The sequence below is a fragment of the Leuciscus leuciscus genome, assembly GCF_965113295.1.
Source record: "Leuciscus leuciscus genome assembly, chromosome: 8".
NCBI classification, from domain to species: Eukaryota; Metazoa; Chordata; class Actinopteri; order Cypriniformes; family Leuciscidae; genus Leuciscus; species Leuciscus leuciscus.
This window is the reverse complement of record NC_138732.1, coordinates 41,402,256-41,418,472: the sequence shown is the minus strand read 5'-3', so window position 1 is coordinate 41,418,472 and position 16,217 is coordinate 41,402,256. Positions and strand designations below refer to the sequence as shown.

The following is a 16,217-nucleotide window of genomic DNA, read 5'->3' as shown; positions in this document are numbered from 1 at the left end:
ACAGCCTGTATGTCTTAACAACTTCATAATTGTCCTCTATTGAGGTTAGGGAATTGTGAAAGATCTTTAAGTCAGTGGAAAACTGTCTACCATTTGGTACAGTTGATGTACTTTGCTTTATGTATATTATATTTCCCAAATAAAATATGAATTTAATTAAATTGTCAATTTCCAATAAACCGGTATCACATTCCATAAACAAGACCATAGATCTTGCACCTTGGAAACATATATGTTTCTGGATATATCTATCATAAACGGCAACACTTCTATCATCTCTCAATAATATTTCATCTCATTCACTCCTGTCGTCATTATCTTAAAATCTGTAAATATGCACATTATTAGCAAACCTTAGGTTACTTGTGTAACCCTGGTTCTCTGTGAACAGTGCGATGTATCTCACTATACATCCCCAGGCGTGATAGACTTTGGAAGCACCAATTACGCCACAGCTCACAGTTACAATCACAGCTCATGATAAGGAGGCAGCTGTGAATATATATTACTCATAAAAGCTGGTTTAATGTTGTATGCACCAATATGCTTGTTGCTTATTATTACCACGCTCTGCATTTCATTAGTCCAACGTTGCTCGACTGTGTGTAGGACGGTGTTGAAGATGCCCTCTTCTCTACCAGCAAGATGTCTGCGTGTTTCAACAAGATCTGGTACCCGACCGAAGTGACCAAATGTTCAAATTAACAAACTATGTGTACATTTATGAAATATTTGAAAGTGACTCTCTCCCCTCTATATGAGTGGAGCTTGCGTGCTGAATGAACTCCGTCATCCTGGTGTAGTTTCTGTAAATAGTTGTTAAATATGGACATTTTTAAAAATGTTTATTAACCCTCTGGGGTCTAAGGTGTTTTTGGGGCCCTTGGGATGTTTTGACATGCCCTGACATTTGTGCTTTTTTCAGTTATTTATAAACATGTTAATGGCAAAGGTGTAAACTCACTCTATATAGCACAAACAGGGCTACCATAATATGTGAGCAACATGTATGTAGATGTTTGTATTTTTAAGAGAATAATGTTTATGCGTGGTTATTGAAAAAAATAAAAATGAAAGTTGCTGAAATAAGACCACAAAACTCATACTAAATATGTGTCCACAAGACTTTTGACTAATGGATGTTGTCGCTTCGAGTTCTGACTTATGCGTAATTACTTCCATAATGAGCCATTCATTCAGGTGTGACAATGACTGAGCCACAAGAATGAATGCAAGGACAAAAGATATATTTAGAAGAAGAATTATATTGACCATTTAAGATTTTGCTTACATCTATCTTGTAAATATGTTTTGCTATTTTATTAAAAAGTTTACAATTATAACAATAATTACAATTTCAACAATATTTCAAGTGTACTCTTTCTTTGTAAAAAAATTATTATAGGCCTACATTTTACCATATGTATTCATTAGTTTGAATATAGCCAACATTGGAACAGCTAACATCTTAGTTGATGACTTTATTTTTGACAAAAATAGTATTCTATATATATATAGAGTATATATAGAACATATGAGCAGAAATTGCTAAACAAAAGCTTATTTGATGTGGCAGTATATTCTACAGTAAAAACTGTACCCAAATCTAGTCAACAAAAGGTTGTCTTTCATATTTCGCCTGACTGTAACGTTGTTTTTATTAAATATTAGGGCATATAAGTGTTAATTTGCAGTTTAATACGTTGCTTATACAAAGACATTTTATTTCAACATATTTTAGTTGATTTTTACTCATCTCAGTATAGCAAAGCATTTTACAAAGCCTGAACAAAGAATGAGAGGAGATTCAAAGGTTTTGTTTTTCAATCTGTTTTATTGTAATTCCTCTATTTAACACAATTAAATCTGTAAATATTACGTCTGTGGACTTACTCGGGATGATTCTCCATCGCACTGAGTATACTGAACGACACCTGCGTGCCCCTCTGCGGGGTGCTGGAGAAGGAGAGCTAGATGCAGCCACATTCCTAAAAACAACAACAACAACAAAAAAAAAAATGTTGGCATACATTATCCAAAGTAAACTGATGGGCAATTAATTGTTATGGATGCACAATGTATGTATATATCTGTTGATGGTCCATAGAAAAGAGAAATATCACCGCGTCACCGCGAGTATCTATTTATGGGCCATATGACCGCACGCATTTAGTGACGCACGCAATGAACGGATCGTTCGCGAACGACACATCACTACATTTCAAACATTTACACCTGTATTCACAAACATCTGTGCATAAGGCAGTATTGAATCATGATAAGCAGTGTCGTAGTCTAACCAAAACCATACATTTATATATATATAATGTCTAGTATTTAGACAGTAGGCCTAGGCTACTCAGTATTATCACATATTTTACCGGAGGCTGAAATATATTTAGACTAAATCACATTACACTTAAGCAGATATTCGCAAATAATCTACATTAAACATAAGGCAGTATTTTAGCATGATAATCAGTTTTATAAGCTAATCAAAACTGAGTGAAATATATATACAAATATGTTTAGAGAGTAATAGCCTATCACATTAAAAAGTTTACACTTGAGCATGTACACAAATGTTAGGGATATTGTAAGGCAATCGTTCCTGTAAGATGTACCTCCGTGAAGTTAGCACCCCATAAAACGAAATAATTTCCAAAACTATGCCATTCGTTTGTGCTGCGTTTGTGCTGATTTGTGCCGCAAAAACAAACGTTTGTGCTGGTGTGGTGTTTGAGATATTGAACATAATTTTTGGGGGTTGTGTGACGTCACTCTCCACCCCATGTCCTTCAAATCGCTCCAAACCGGTGTCATTCGTTTGTGCTCGGTTTGTGCTGGTTTGTGCTGTTAAAACAAACACTGTATCTGTTTTCCTTTCGCAGATATATCAAATTTAATTCGGGGCAGTGACGTCACTCTCCACCCCATGTCATCTAAATCGCACCAAACCGGTGTCGTTCCCCTCTTAAACATAAAAAAATTAACTTTTTAAGAACAGTTACATAACTGTCCACCCCATATGGTGCAAATCGTTGCAAAACTGTGCCGCTTGTTTGTGCTCGATTTGTGCCGGTTCGTGCCGTTACGATGGACATTGTATCTTTTTCCCCTCCTTAGAAATAACACATTAGATTCGGGACAGTGACGTCACTCTCCACCCCATGCCATCCAAATCGCCCCAAACCGGTGCTTTTTGTTTGTGCTCGATTTGTGCCGTAGAAAGAACCATCATAAATTATTCCATTCTTTAGACATCACAAAATCTTTGGAGGAGTAGTGACGTCACGCAAGCAAGCCGCGCTCTCCATCCATCTCATCTACAAACCTGTCCGGTTCGTTTGTGATCGCACAGGGCCGCAGCTGTCAGTGTTCTTTTCTGTAGATATGGGAATGTTTTATTTTAGATTTGTGCTAGATATTGACACTGGTCTTTATATAATCACCAATGCACTATGATATGTAATGTACTGCCACTACTGTGGCTGTAAGCTACGTGTGACTGATGCTTAATTTTGTATTAAAATAAAATAAAATAACCAATAAAAAAAATGTATTAAAAAAATTGTGTAGTGTCTTAAAGGGATACTTTACCGTTTTTTCATATTAAACTATGTTATTCCCTTAACTAAGACGAGTTGATACATACCTCTCTCGTCTCAGTGCGTGCACTAAATCCCTCTGTCTTGCGGCGAAACTTTGTTAGCCCAGTTCATTTAATATGGGCCAAGCAGAGAAGCTACCAAACACCTCCACGTTTTCCCTATTTAAATACAGTTACTCGCGAAGTGTAACTCGACCTAGGACGGTGACACAAAACAAAACGTTGCGCTTTTCTAAGCGTGTAAAATGGATAACTATTTTGTATGGCGGAATACCATAGCAAGTGCTTGTAAGCACTTCGACTTGGCGCAGTAATATCTTCACTAGAGGGAGCGGGGGCCGGTGAGAGGATTTTTCACGAGTGAAGATATTACTGCGCCAAGTCGAAGTGCTTACAAGCACTTGCTATGGTATTCCGCCATACAAAATAGTTATCCATTTTACACGCTTAGAAAAGCGCAACGTTTTGTTTTGTGTCACCGTTCTAGGTCGAGTTACACTTCGCGAGTAACTGTATTTAAATAGGGAAAACGTGGAGGTGTTTGGTAGCTTCTCTGCTTGGCCCATAATAAATGAACTGGGCTAACAAAGTTTCGCCGCAAGACAGAGGGATTTAGTGCACGCACTGAGACGAGAGAGGTATGTATCAACTCGTCTTAGTTAAGGGAATAACATAGTTTAATATGAAAAAACGGTAAAGTATCCCTTTAAGTTTTCTGAATATTTTTAACAGCTTACAGCTTACAAGGAAGCCCGAAGACTCAAAGCTACCACCTTGCTTCATCAGAGTAGATGTTGCACACTGCATCAAGCTCATTAGCCGGTGGGAATGCCTTAGACAAAGAGGAAACAGAGTTAGAGAATTCTATCTACGAGCCATGGCACAACTTTTACAGTCTGATACACTGGAAGATGCAAAGGAGCTCATTCATTCAATTGCAGTTGTTGCCTTCAGTGAATCAGAAGGAAACGATGATAAAGATTTACCTGTTGTCTCGGAAACATGCAAAGCACAATTGAAGAGACGATTTGCAGAGGGGGTCTTGCCATGTGTCACTGAAGATGACCATTTAACAGAGGTGATCGGAGTCGAGGAGACACTCCACACAGATCTGAAAACATGGGTTACAGAAATCTGTGAAGAAAGTAAGATGATTGCAGCACATCATGGTGACAGAGACAATCTTCATTTCCTTCCAGAGCTTGTCCCAAATATAATAAGAATGGCATGCTACCTACCTCTTTGGACAGCTGTGATGGTTCCACACTTTAAAAGCGTACACAACACAGCAAGCTCTGCAAATGTTGAGGCTGAATTTAAAAAAACATAAAACATGGTCTTTTCAAACATGAAAGCCTCCCCATCCGAATTGACCGTTTTGTCACACGCCACCTTGAGTTTCTTGAGGGAAACATGAGGCTTTCCTCTGCACCGGTGAAGATAACAGAGCACATTGAGACAAAGAATCAGAAGACACAAACTGCCCATAGTGAGCAGGACACAGAGGTTAACCCTCTGAGGTCTGAGGGGTTTTTGGGGTCCTTGAGATGTTCTGACATGCCCTGACATTTGTGCTTTTTTCAGTTGCTTATAAACATATTAATGGCAATGGTATAATTACACTCTATTTAGCACAAACAGGGCTACCATAATATGTGAGCAACATGCATGTACATGTTTGTATTTTTGAGAGAATAATGTTTATGCATGGTTATTGAAAAAACAAAAAACTAAAGTTTCTGAAATAAGGCCACAAAACACATACTAAATACGTGTCAATAAGACTTTTGACTAATTGATGTCTTTGCCTAGAGTTTTTTCTTCAAAATGATGTGAAAATCATCCTGCCCTTATCATTCACATAACACAATACATTGATTTAAATCTTGTAAAACACTTTTTGTTTGTAAAGGCAATATGCGCAAGGGGCGTCAACCATTCAACAGCATCATGCATATGTAGTGGTTCACACCTTAGGAGACAATGGGGCCCGCATACTTAATGAGCCATTCATTCAGGTGTGTCACCTATAGCCACAAGAAAGAATGCAAGAGCAATATATATATACAGTATATATATATATATATATATATATATATATATATATATATATATATATATATATATATATATTCTACCAAATTGGTTCACAGTTGGAAGCATGTCAATTTTTTTTTTTTCATACATTTTGCTTGCAAATTGTATAATATCCAAGGAAAACATGTCTATTAATTGTGCAGTTAATTCTCATACTGTATTTTCAGTTTTGGAATATGTATCCTCTCCCCAAATTTGTCAATAATAAAACACAATAAAAATTATTTAAAGAAAATGCTTATATTTACCTTTTAAAATTTGTTTACATCTACCTTGTAAATATATATTTTTTTATTAAAAAGGTTACAATTACAACAACAATTGAAGTGTAATCTTTCTTTGTAAAAACTAAAGTATACATTTTATCATACATATTTCAAACTTCGAATATAGCCTACATTGACAAAACATACTATATTTAACATATTAGCAAAAATTGGCAAACAAAAGCTTATTTGAGGTGGCAGATATTTTACAGTAAAAATGTGTAATCTATCCAAAACTAATCAACGAAATGTTGTCTTTCATATGTCTGTAACATAGGTCTTTCGTTTTTATTATAAGGAATATAAATGTTAATTTGCAGTTTAATACGTTGCTTATACAAATACATTTTATTTCAACATATTTCAATCGATTTTACTCAGTATAGCAAAATAGTTTGCTAAAAGCAGATCATTTATTCACACACAGAAACGCAATTCAAATTTAAACCGTCTTTTTGCGAGTTGTGGTAAACAGCGCATCTCTTTCGTTCATTCATTCACACAGAAACGCGATTTACTTGAGAATGAAAAAAAAAACTTACTACATTATTCCATCCGTTGCTCCTCGAAATACCAGCACTTCTGAGGTAAGTTTTCCATTATTATTATTCCTCACAGCGCTGCGAGACAGTGTAGACAACTACACTTATCTGAATAAACTTGATGTGTTTTCTCGAGCTGATATGTGGGCGTTCACAGTTTGTATGGGATCGTCTCAGTCATTTGCGTTTGAATAGCGCACGCTCTCCGTGGGCGTGGCCGATTATAACGTAATGAGATGAGATGAGGTCAACTGGAATCGCTCTCTTTTAATACAGATTTCACAAGATGAAAATATTTGTTTTTTATATAAATTACTTCATTTAAAAGAAGAGAATTCAAGCTTCATGCCTGTGTCTCTGTATGCCTGTTTGACTGAGTATTCGCTCAGTTATTGTTCATTTTCGGACGCGTTTCAGAATGGACTTCACTGGCAGAGAGAAGGCAGAACTCGCTTCGTGTTTATTTTTCTTTATTTGGCAAAAAGCACAACACTTTGTTTTTATTGTGAGTATACACAAAAATAATACACATTTAACAGAATCGATTGATGTATGAAACTCCTATGGAAAATCAAAGTCAACAGAGTATTTATGAGTTTCTTTTACATTGATAAAAAAAAAGCGAGCTGGTATCGCCGGCGATACCGTAGACCTCAGGGGGTTAAGCAACAATCAGTGGAGGAAGACCCTGTTGAAAACTGGAAAGGCCTCGGTGTTCCTCCAAAAAAGCGACTGTCCTACCTTACCCCTTGCTCTGAGTGGTTGCATGCAGACATAAACCTGAAAAGAAAAAAGACAAAAATGTATGTCTTGAAAAATGGCAACTACCAGGCTAAAAAGCCAATTGCGGTTGACAAAATGCTTGTAAGTGTAAGTAATACCTGTGCCTTTGATTCCTTTTGCCAGTGCCTTTGCTCTGCATTCTGTGACAGTGGATCATTCTGTCATTATCTCGACAAAGAGCACACAAAAACTGAAATGTTTGATTTGGTAAGACCATAGTCACAAAAGGAGTTGGAAAAGATGCTTATGCAAAGAGGGCAAAAATGCTGTTGGATACATTTCAGTGTGTTCACCTAAAATCAGGTGTGAGGCAGGTCAATGCGGATTGCAATGTTGCTAACATTATCGCATCAACAATGAAACAAATGCCAAGTGCAACACTTACAGCTGAGTGCTCTTCTCCATACTGCAGCCGAAATACAAAATCTTCAAGGACCATCTATCTCCTACCAGTCAACATAGATATTCTACAAACTGGTGGACTGAAAAGCCTCCAAGCAGCACTGGAAGATGGGCTACACCTCAACAGGTCCAAGTGTCTGAAGCCACTGAAATCACCCCAAGAGTGTCCAGATAACTGGAAAATTAAGGATGATCCATCAATGAAATTCCTCTGCAATGGCTCTGTCACACACAGATGCATAGCTGGACAACTACTGTGTATTGAAACAAGTGTGGATACTAACCATCCACTGTCTGAAATCCCTGTCCACATGGAGCTGGACAATCAGCTGTTCACTTTGCGAGGGGTTGTTGCATTCATTCCAGGACCAACAAGGGAATCTCTTGGACATTACGTGGCTTACTGCAGAAGAAACTCTTTTGCCTGGGAAAAATATGATGACCTGTGTGAGCATGTCACAACAGTCTCACCAAAAACCAGAATACAACCCCATGTCATGTTGTTCACAAAGGAGGACTAAAACCTTTGATTAATGAATTTCTTGGACTGGTCTCTGCAGAAATTAGTTAATTTTCATAATCAATAAGAGAATAGTCTATATTGTTTTTCTATTGTAGTTAATCTACATTATTCACTTTATGTCTGTTTTAACAGTTCCATGATTTTTTGAACAGAAGTTCTGTTTCTTTAGTAATTGTTCTGTTCTGTTATTTGTACCCAGATCTATTCATTTTAACACTTCTCTTACATGAAGTCAAACATTTTTTGTAGTTATCTTATTTTATGGTTCTTTAAAAAAAAAAGGTAAATTCTCCACAGAAATTGCCTTGTTATTTTTACATTTATCTTTGCAATTAAAAGGAAACAAGTTTGGGATATGTTGCCTGTGTCACATGCCTGTCCTGTCTTGTGCTGCACATGGGTGTTTTGTTATTTTGAGCCATGTGCTCGTGTCTATTGTCTAGCCCCTCCCATCTTGTTATCTGATTATTGGTTAATTTGTCCCACCTGTCTGTCTCGTTACCCTCCTTTGTTTGTTCCCCTATTTAGCCTCCTTGTGTTTGTAGTCTTGTGCTGGTTCGTTGTCTGAGTTACATGTTCCTGGTGTTTCCTTCCTGCTGGCTATCTGTTTCTTGAGTTTGTACTGCCTGTCTGGATATTGAACCCTGCCTGTTTTTGACCACGACTTTGGATTACCCTTTAATAAATCTCCTCTGCATTTGAATCCTCGTCTCTCGTTCACTGTTCCGTGACAGAACGAACCAGCCAAATATGTGGATTCAGCGGAGTGAAATTTTTTCTGGCGAGTATAAGGGGTCTTCAATTTCCTTGTTTGAATATTTCGCCAGGTGTGTTCAAAGGACTATGGAGGAGGAGAGGACCATGGCAGATGGCGGTCCGCAGAAAGGCAAGCCTTCACTGCTAGTCCCGAAACGGAGGAGAGGAAGGAAGAACCCCTCCGTGACTGTTCCGGTGGTCCCAGTTCCGGTGACCCCGAAACGGAGGAGGAGAAGGAAGACTTCCTCCATTCCTGTTCCGGTGGTCCCGAGTCCGGTGGTCCCAGTTCCGGTGGTCCCGAGTCCGGTGGTCCCAGTTCCGGTGGTCTCGAGTCTGGTGGTCCAGAGGAGGAGGAAGACTTCCTGCCTCCCCAATGACCCGGAGGCCGTCCCCTCCGAGCAGCCCGCTGTCGTCCCGGAGACCGTCCCCTCCGAGCAGCCCGCTGCCGTCCCCTCCGAGCAGCCCGCTGCCGTCCCCTCTGAGCAGCCCGCTGTCGTCCCGGAGGCCGTCCCCTTCGAGCAGCCCGCTGTCATCCCTGAGATCGTCTCGGAGTCGCCCACCATCAGTCCTGCCACGGCCAAGAGAGTGGTCTTCCTTTTTTATGCAGTGGCGGTACTGCAGGCGTGGAGGAAGCACAGGACGTCTGCCGATCCAGAGACTGTTCTTGAGCCTGTGTCTTCGGACAAGATGGCCACCGCCGAGCCTGTTCACGTCATGCCTGCCGAGCCTGTGTCTTCGGACAAGATGGCCGCCGCCGAGAGTGTTCACGTCACGCCTGCTGATCCTGTTTCTTCGGACAAGATGGCCGCCGAGCTTGTTCACGTCACGCCTGCCGAGCCTGTTTCCCCTGACAAGATGGCCGCCGTCGAGCCTGTGTCTGTTCCTGAGCCTGAGCCGGTGGTGTCTGTTCCTGAGCCTGAGCCGGTGGTGTCTGTTCCTGAGCCTGAGCCGGTGGTGTCTGTTCCTGAGCCTGAGCCGGTGGTGTCTGTTCCTGAGCCTGAGCCGGTGGTGTCTGTTCCTGAGCCTGAGCCGGTGGTGTCTGTTCCTGAGCCTGAGCCGGTGGTGTCTGTTCCAGTGCCTGAGTCGGTGGTGCCAGTTCCAGTTCCTGCGCCGTGGCCGCCCGAGGGGTCTTCACCGCCGTGGCCGCCCGAGGGGTCTTCACCGCCCTGGCCACCCGAGGGAAAGTCTCCGCCCCGGTGGTGCCGGTTCGGGTGGTGCCGGTTCGGGTGGTGCCGGTTCGGGTGGTGCCGGTTCGGGTGGTGCCGGTTCGGGTGGTGCCGGTTCGGGTGGTGCCGGTTCGGGTGGTGCCGGTTCGGGTGGTGCCGGTTCGGGTGGTGCCGGTTCGGGTGGTGCCGGTTCCGGTGGTGCCGGTGCCTGAGTCGGTGGTGCCAGTTCCAGTTCCTGTGCCGTGGCCACCCGAGGGGTCTTCACCGCCCTGGCCGCCCGAGGGGTCTCCGCCCTGGCCGCCCGATGGACTGTCGTCTCCGCCCTGGCCGCCCGATGGACTGTCGTCTCCGCCCTGGCCGCCCGATGGACTGTCGTCTCCGCCCTGGCCGCCCGATGGACTGTCGTCTCCGCCCTGGCCGCCCGATGGACTGTCGTCTCCGCCCTGGCCGCCCGATGGACTGTCTGCTCCGCCCTGGACTCCCGAACTTTGTGTGCCTCCCTGGCCTTCTGAACGGTCCATTCCCCTTTTCCCGCCCTGGTCTGTCCCCCCCGTCCCACCCTGGTCTTATGGAGCGTCTGGTAGCCGCTCCGTAGGGAGGGGGTAATGTCACATGCCTGTCCTGTCTTGTGCTGCACATGGGTGTTTTGTTATTTTGAGCCATGTGCTCATGTCTATTGTCTAGCCCCTCCCATCTTCTCTTATTAGTGTGTGCTCGCGTCTCAGATGAGTATGTGCGCGGAGAGTTCCGCGCGTCTCGTGTGTGTAGAGTTTATGTGTGTGTGCGTGAGCGACTTTAGATGTGACGTTGTGCATTTCATATAGTTGGAGCATTCAGCAGTATACATGTGTGACTACTTAGTATATGTGTATGCAAGCGTTTTATGTGTGCGTGAATGAAGTTCGATTTAAGCCCTAGACGGCGCCTCATATCTATTCGTTCTGGTGAAATCACAAAATATAGCCTAATGCACACAAAGTGTCCCTGCTTGATATACAACCACTGATGAGCATAATCGGTTTAAAAAAACAAAAACAAAAAAACAACCTACGAATGCGGATTAGAACCCAAAACCTCTGACACTCTTGACTAAAGTTCAGCTGCAGTGTTCCTCTTCAGGTAAGTCTAGTATTTTAATGCCAACTGCAAATCTTGCATATCAAGTATGAAGTACATTTATATTTTACATTTATGCATTTGGCAGACGCTTTTATCCAAAGCAACTTACAGTGCACTTATTACAGGGACAATCCCCCTGGAACAACGTGGAGTAAAGTGTCTTGCTCAAGACACTCAAGCACTGGTGGTGACTGCTGGGATCGAACCAGCAACCTTCGATTTACCAGTTCAGTGGTTTAACCCACTAGACCACCATCTCTACTTATCAAGTATATCAAGTATATTTATATGAGGCTATACTATGTGTGTTAAATATTTCTGCTCAGTGTCAGATATTTCTCTGTTTTGTAAAAGTCTATAATATATAATACGTAATATATATATATATATATATATATATATATCTCTTTTGTGGAAATATTCAAATTTGAAAACTTTCCACAAAAATGATGGGAATTAAAGGAAATTAATAGAAATTAACTGGAATTTGGTGATAATTTCAACAAACTATCATATCCAAACATAAATATCAAAAATTAGTTTTTTAAATAGTAAAACAATGTAAACAACATGATCTTTTATCAGATTTATTTTAGAGTAGAACTTTAAAACTTTAACTCTTGTACTGAACCATTAATTCTTCCACGGAATAACAAAAACATGAATGTTGAGTAAAATATTACTCATTACACTTTATGTAGTTTGCAAGCTCAAGTGTGTCCTCAGTACTCCAGGGTTGAAGAAATCATCAGTGCATGTGACTGAGGAATGCACAGTGCATGTAGGGGGCGTGGCCTCAGTAGCCCTGCAGTGTGCATATGATTTAATAGCAGAGATATTTAAGTGTGCTGCATTAAATCTGCTTGTTTTAGCCAAGATTATGCTACAATATATTTTCCTCAACTATATTTAAGTTCCCTGTTAAAGGAATAACCTTTCAGTTTTGTAAATTCCCATTAATTCCCTTATATTCCTGTTAACTCCCATGGAAATTTTCCAACTTTGAAAATTCCCAGAATTTTGCAACCCTATTCATTGGCTTTGATAACATCATGAATTTATTGAGCATTGACTATAGCTTTTAAGCACAGCACTGTGCTGCAATGCTAGGGCTTTTCACCAAACAAAAATGATAATTTGCTTTATTGCTCAAAGCAATATTACCTGTGTGCACTTGAGAACACAGTGATATTGGTAGGCACATCTACATGTGCAGAAATATAGGCAGATAATTTATTAAGGAGTTTGACAACTGAAAAAAGCACAAATGTCAGGGCATGTCAGAACATCTCAAGGACCCCAAAAGGACCCCATCTCAAGACTGCGAAAAGTTTTTGCGTACCGACGAATGTTTATGCATGGTTATTGAAAAAACAAAAAATGAAAATTTCTGAAATAAGGCCACAAAACACATACTAAATATGTGTCCATAAGACTTCTGTATAATGCATTTTGTCGCCTAGAGTTTTTTCGTCAAAATGATGTGAAAATCATCCTGCCTAATCATTCACATAAAACAATACATTGATTTAAATTTTGTAAGACACTTTTTGTTTGGAAAGGCAATATGCGAGTGGGCGTGATTCACACCCGAGGAGACATAAATTGGTATATATATAATTGGTTCACAGTTGTTGTTTTTTCCACAAATTGTGCTTGCAAATTGTATAATATCCAAGGTAAACATTTCTAGTAATTGTGCAGTTAATTGTTCTCATACTGTGTTTTCAGATTTGGAATATATTCTCTACCCAAATGTGTCACTAATAAAACACAATAAAAATAATTTAAAGAGAAGGCTTATATTGACCTTTTAAGATTTTGTTTACATCTATCCTTGTGTATATATATTTTTTTTGTTGCTATTTCATTAAAAAGGTTATACAATTACAACAACAATTAAAATTGTAACAATATTTCCAGTGTAATCTTTCTTTGTAAAAACTAAAATTCAAAGTTAAGGATTCATTAGTTTGAATATAGCCTACATTGGAACAAACACTGTAATAACATCTTAGTTGATGACTTTATTTTTGACAAAACATAGTATATATATTTAACATATGAGCAGAAATTGGCAACATAAGCTTATTTGATGTGGCAGTATTTTACAGTAAAAACTTTATAATCTATCCAATTTTTGTAGTCGATTTTGTCACGATCCACACTCGGGAAAGAAGGGAAGATCCAAGGATGCGGTAAGAATGTTTTATTTAGGGAAAATCCAAAATCGTACACAGTCCAGGCAGGGGTCAAAACCAAGGTAGCAATCCAACATAAACAGGTCTAACGACAGTACTCAGAAGCAGTGTTGGGCAAGTTACTTCGAAACTGTAATGCGTTATTTATTACTTGTTACTGTCATTTCAAAGTAATTCGTTACATTACAATATTACTGTATTTAAAATGTAAGGCATTACACTACTATTGCATTACTTTTAAGTTACTCTCACCAAAATAACTGCAAATATGGATTTGGCAATCTAAATGTAGCGTATGATGCTCAATTAGCTCATTACACATCCAGTAGAAGGTGATGTGGTATCCGACTGAGCTTGGACCCATAAGAAATTTGACCATGATGTACTATAGTACATACCATGGTATACCATAGTAGTACCATAGTAGTACCATGGTAGTACCATGGTACCTTACATCTAACCATGGTACATACTATATAGTACTTCAGATATTATCATGGTACCATGGTACATTGCATGGTACTGTAGATGTTACTATGGTACATAGTATGGTACCTCAGATTTACCATGGTACATACCATAGTACCTCAGATATAACCATGGTACATACTTTATAGTACTTCAGATATTATCATGGTACCATGATAATATCTGAAGTACTATACTGTACAGTATGTTACTATGGTACATAGTATGGTACCTCAGATTTACCATGGTACATGCCCTAGTACCTCAGAAATAACCATGGTACATTCTGCCGTACATATTACCATGGTACATACTACCTCAGATATAACCATGGTACCTCAAATATTACCATGGTACTTTGCATGGACGCATGGTACAGACATCTTTTTACTTTAAGCCCGGGGTAAACTTTAGGCTTAAACTTTAGCAAAAATAAAAATAACTAATGAATAATAACTAAGCCAAATATTTTTATTTTATTTTAATTATTTTTGTGAGTGACTGCAGTAGTGTGGGCATAGGCCATTTGGTTTATGAACGAGTCATAGATCTCCAAAATCAGTTTTAAATGTATAATTTAATATTAATGAGATTTTTATTTAAGTAATGTTCTAATTCTAGATGTTTGTAAATGCTGCATGATTTTGACGTGGTTTAATCAATTGCCGTGCGCGTGAACTTTGAACATTCATGTCGCTTTCAAACACTGGAGCAGCCGCGGCGCAGAGTTGCCATGGAAACGGCGCTGGACCACTGCGACTGGTAAGCAGGAAACTCCCTCTCTCGCTGTTGAGAATGTACTATCCGCTGCAGGCTCACTCATCTCGGCTCTGTCTGATTAACTTACAGGAAGTGAAACATTTTGCGCGGACGTTTCTCCTCTGCTGATCTCGCGGTGATTTTGGCGAATTTGTATGAAGAAAAAAAAAACAACCACTTTATTCCAGGTTAACTAACAATGCTTGTAACGCGCGTTACTGACATTTATACCGAGTAAAATATTACTTTTTTTCCCCCAGTAATGCCTTACATTACCGCGTTACAGCAAAAAGCAATGCATTACAGTAATGAATTACTTTTGTAACGCGTTACTCCCAACACTGCTCAGAAGTGGTGTGATAGTTACAAGGACTCCGTGACACATACTAAAACAGACAGGGTTATATACACAGGGAAATGACAATGCTAATGGGGAACAGGCTGAGTGCAATGATCAGTGATAAGGGACAGCTGAGTGCAATGAAAAGACAAGGATCAAGGGGAATGTAGTTCAAGAGTGTGATGGACACCGTGGGGAAGGAGGACATCTAGTGGTGACCCAAGGAACATAAACCAGACACTGTGACAGATTTTTACTCATCTCAGTATAGCATTAGAGTTTGGTAAAAGCTGTTCATTCATTCACACACAAAAATGCGATTCATTTTGAAACAGTATTTTTGCCAGCTGTAGCTACACAACAGCGCGCATCTGTGCATTCATTCATTCACACACAGAAACACGATTCATATTTAAACAGTCTTTTTGCGTGTACAGACACTTGCGATTAGAACAAAGCAAATATAGAACTGACCTATTCCTCAGCTGGATACGTTGATCCTCGAAATGAAACGTAATCGGTTACTAACGTAACCTCGGTTCTCTCTAGAAGAGGGAACGAGTACTGCGTAAGTATCTTACGCTAGGGGAAAATCCCTTTTCCGCGAGATATTGAAGCCAAAAAATTATCCTTAATTTTGTATTATTGTAAAACACGTTGCGGCAGCATACAGACATAGGCAAGGCGGCTCGTGTGCCTATTGGCTGTTCTGCGGCAACTGCAGCAGCCTATCGAGCGAGGCCTAGCGTGACGTCAGACCCAATTAGGGTGCTTCGCGCCCACTGCGTCACGTCCCGCCGAAACGGGCGTGGCTTAGGCCTATAAATACCGCTCGCAGGCAGCTGATATCTGGTTTTTCATCGCCGAAGCTAACCAGAGCGTGTGCATGCACGGCAAGATACGCAGTACTCGTTCCCTCTTCTAGAGAGAACCGAGGTTACGTTAGTAACCGAGTACGTTCTCTTACGAGAGGTCTCTCGTACTGCGTAAGTATCTTACGCTAGGGGACCCAATGTAAAACGCTGTGCGTGCTGGGATCTCACACCAAAGACCCAAGGGCGAAAGCCCGGGGTTCATATAGTGCATAATCACCAGGGGAACTCACAGGGAGTCCGGGAAGAGGGAGGGGCGGAGCCGCGCGCTTCCACATATAGCAGCGTCCCTCAGACTCAAATTGCATCATAC

The 16,217-nt window shown here is 40.5% G+C and overlaps 1 protein-coding gene across 1 annotated transcript; it reads left to right on the top strand.

Annotated features, from left to right (window-relative positions):
- Positions 1-9,066: 9,066 nt before the first annotated feature.
- Positions 9,067-10,874, top strand: LOC309505308 (uncharacterized protein; the record flags this gene model as incomplete). The annotated part of the gene is made up of 3 exons (XM_082178684.1): positions 9,067-9,387; positions 9,484-10,106; positions 10,871-10,874. The coding sequence occupies 3 exons, from the start codon at positions 9,067-9,069 to the stop codon at positions 10,872-10,874; spliced, it is 948 nt and encodes a 315-aa protein (XP_082034810.1).
- Positions 10,875-16,217: the final 5,343 nt, after the last annotated feature.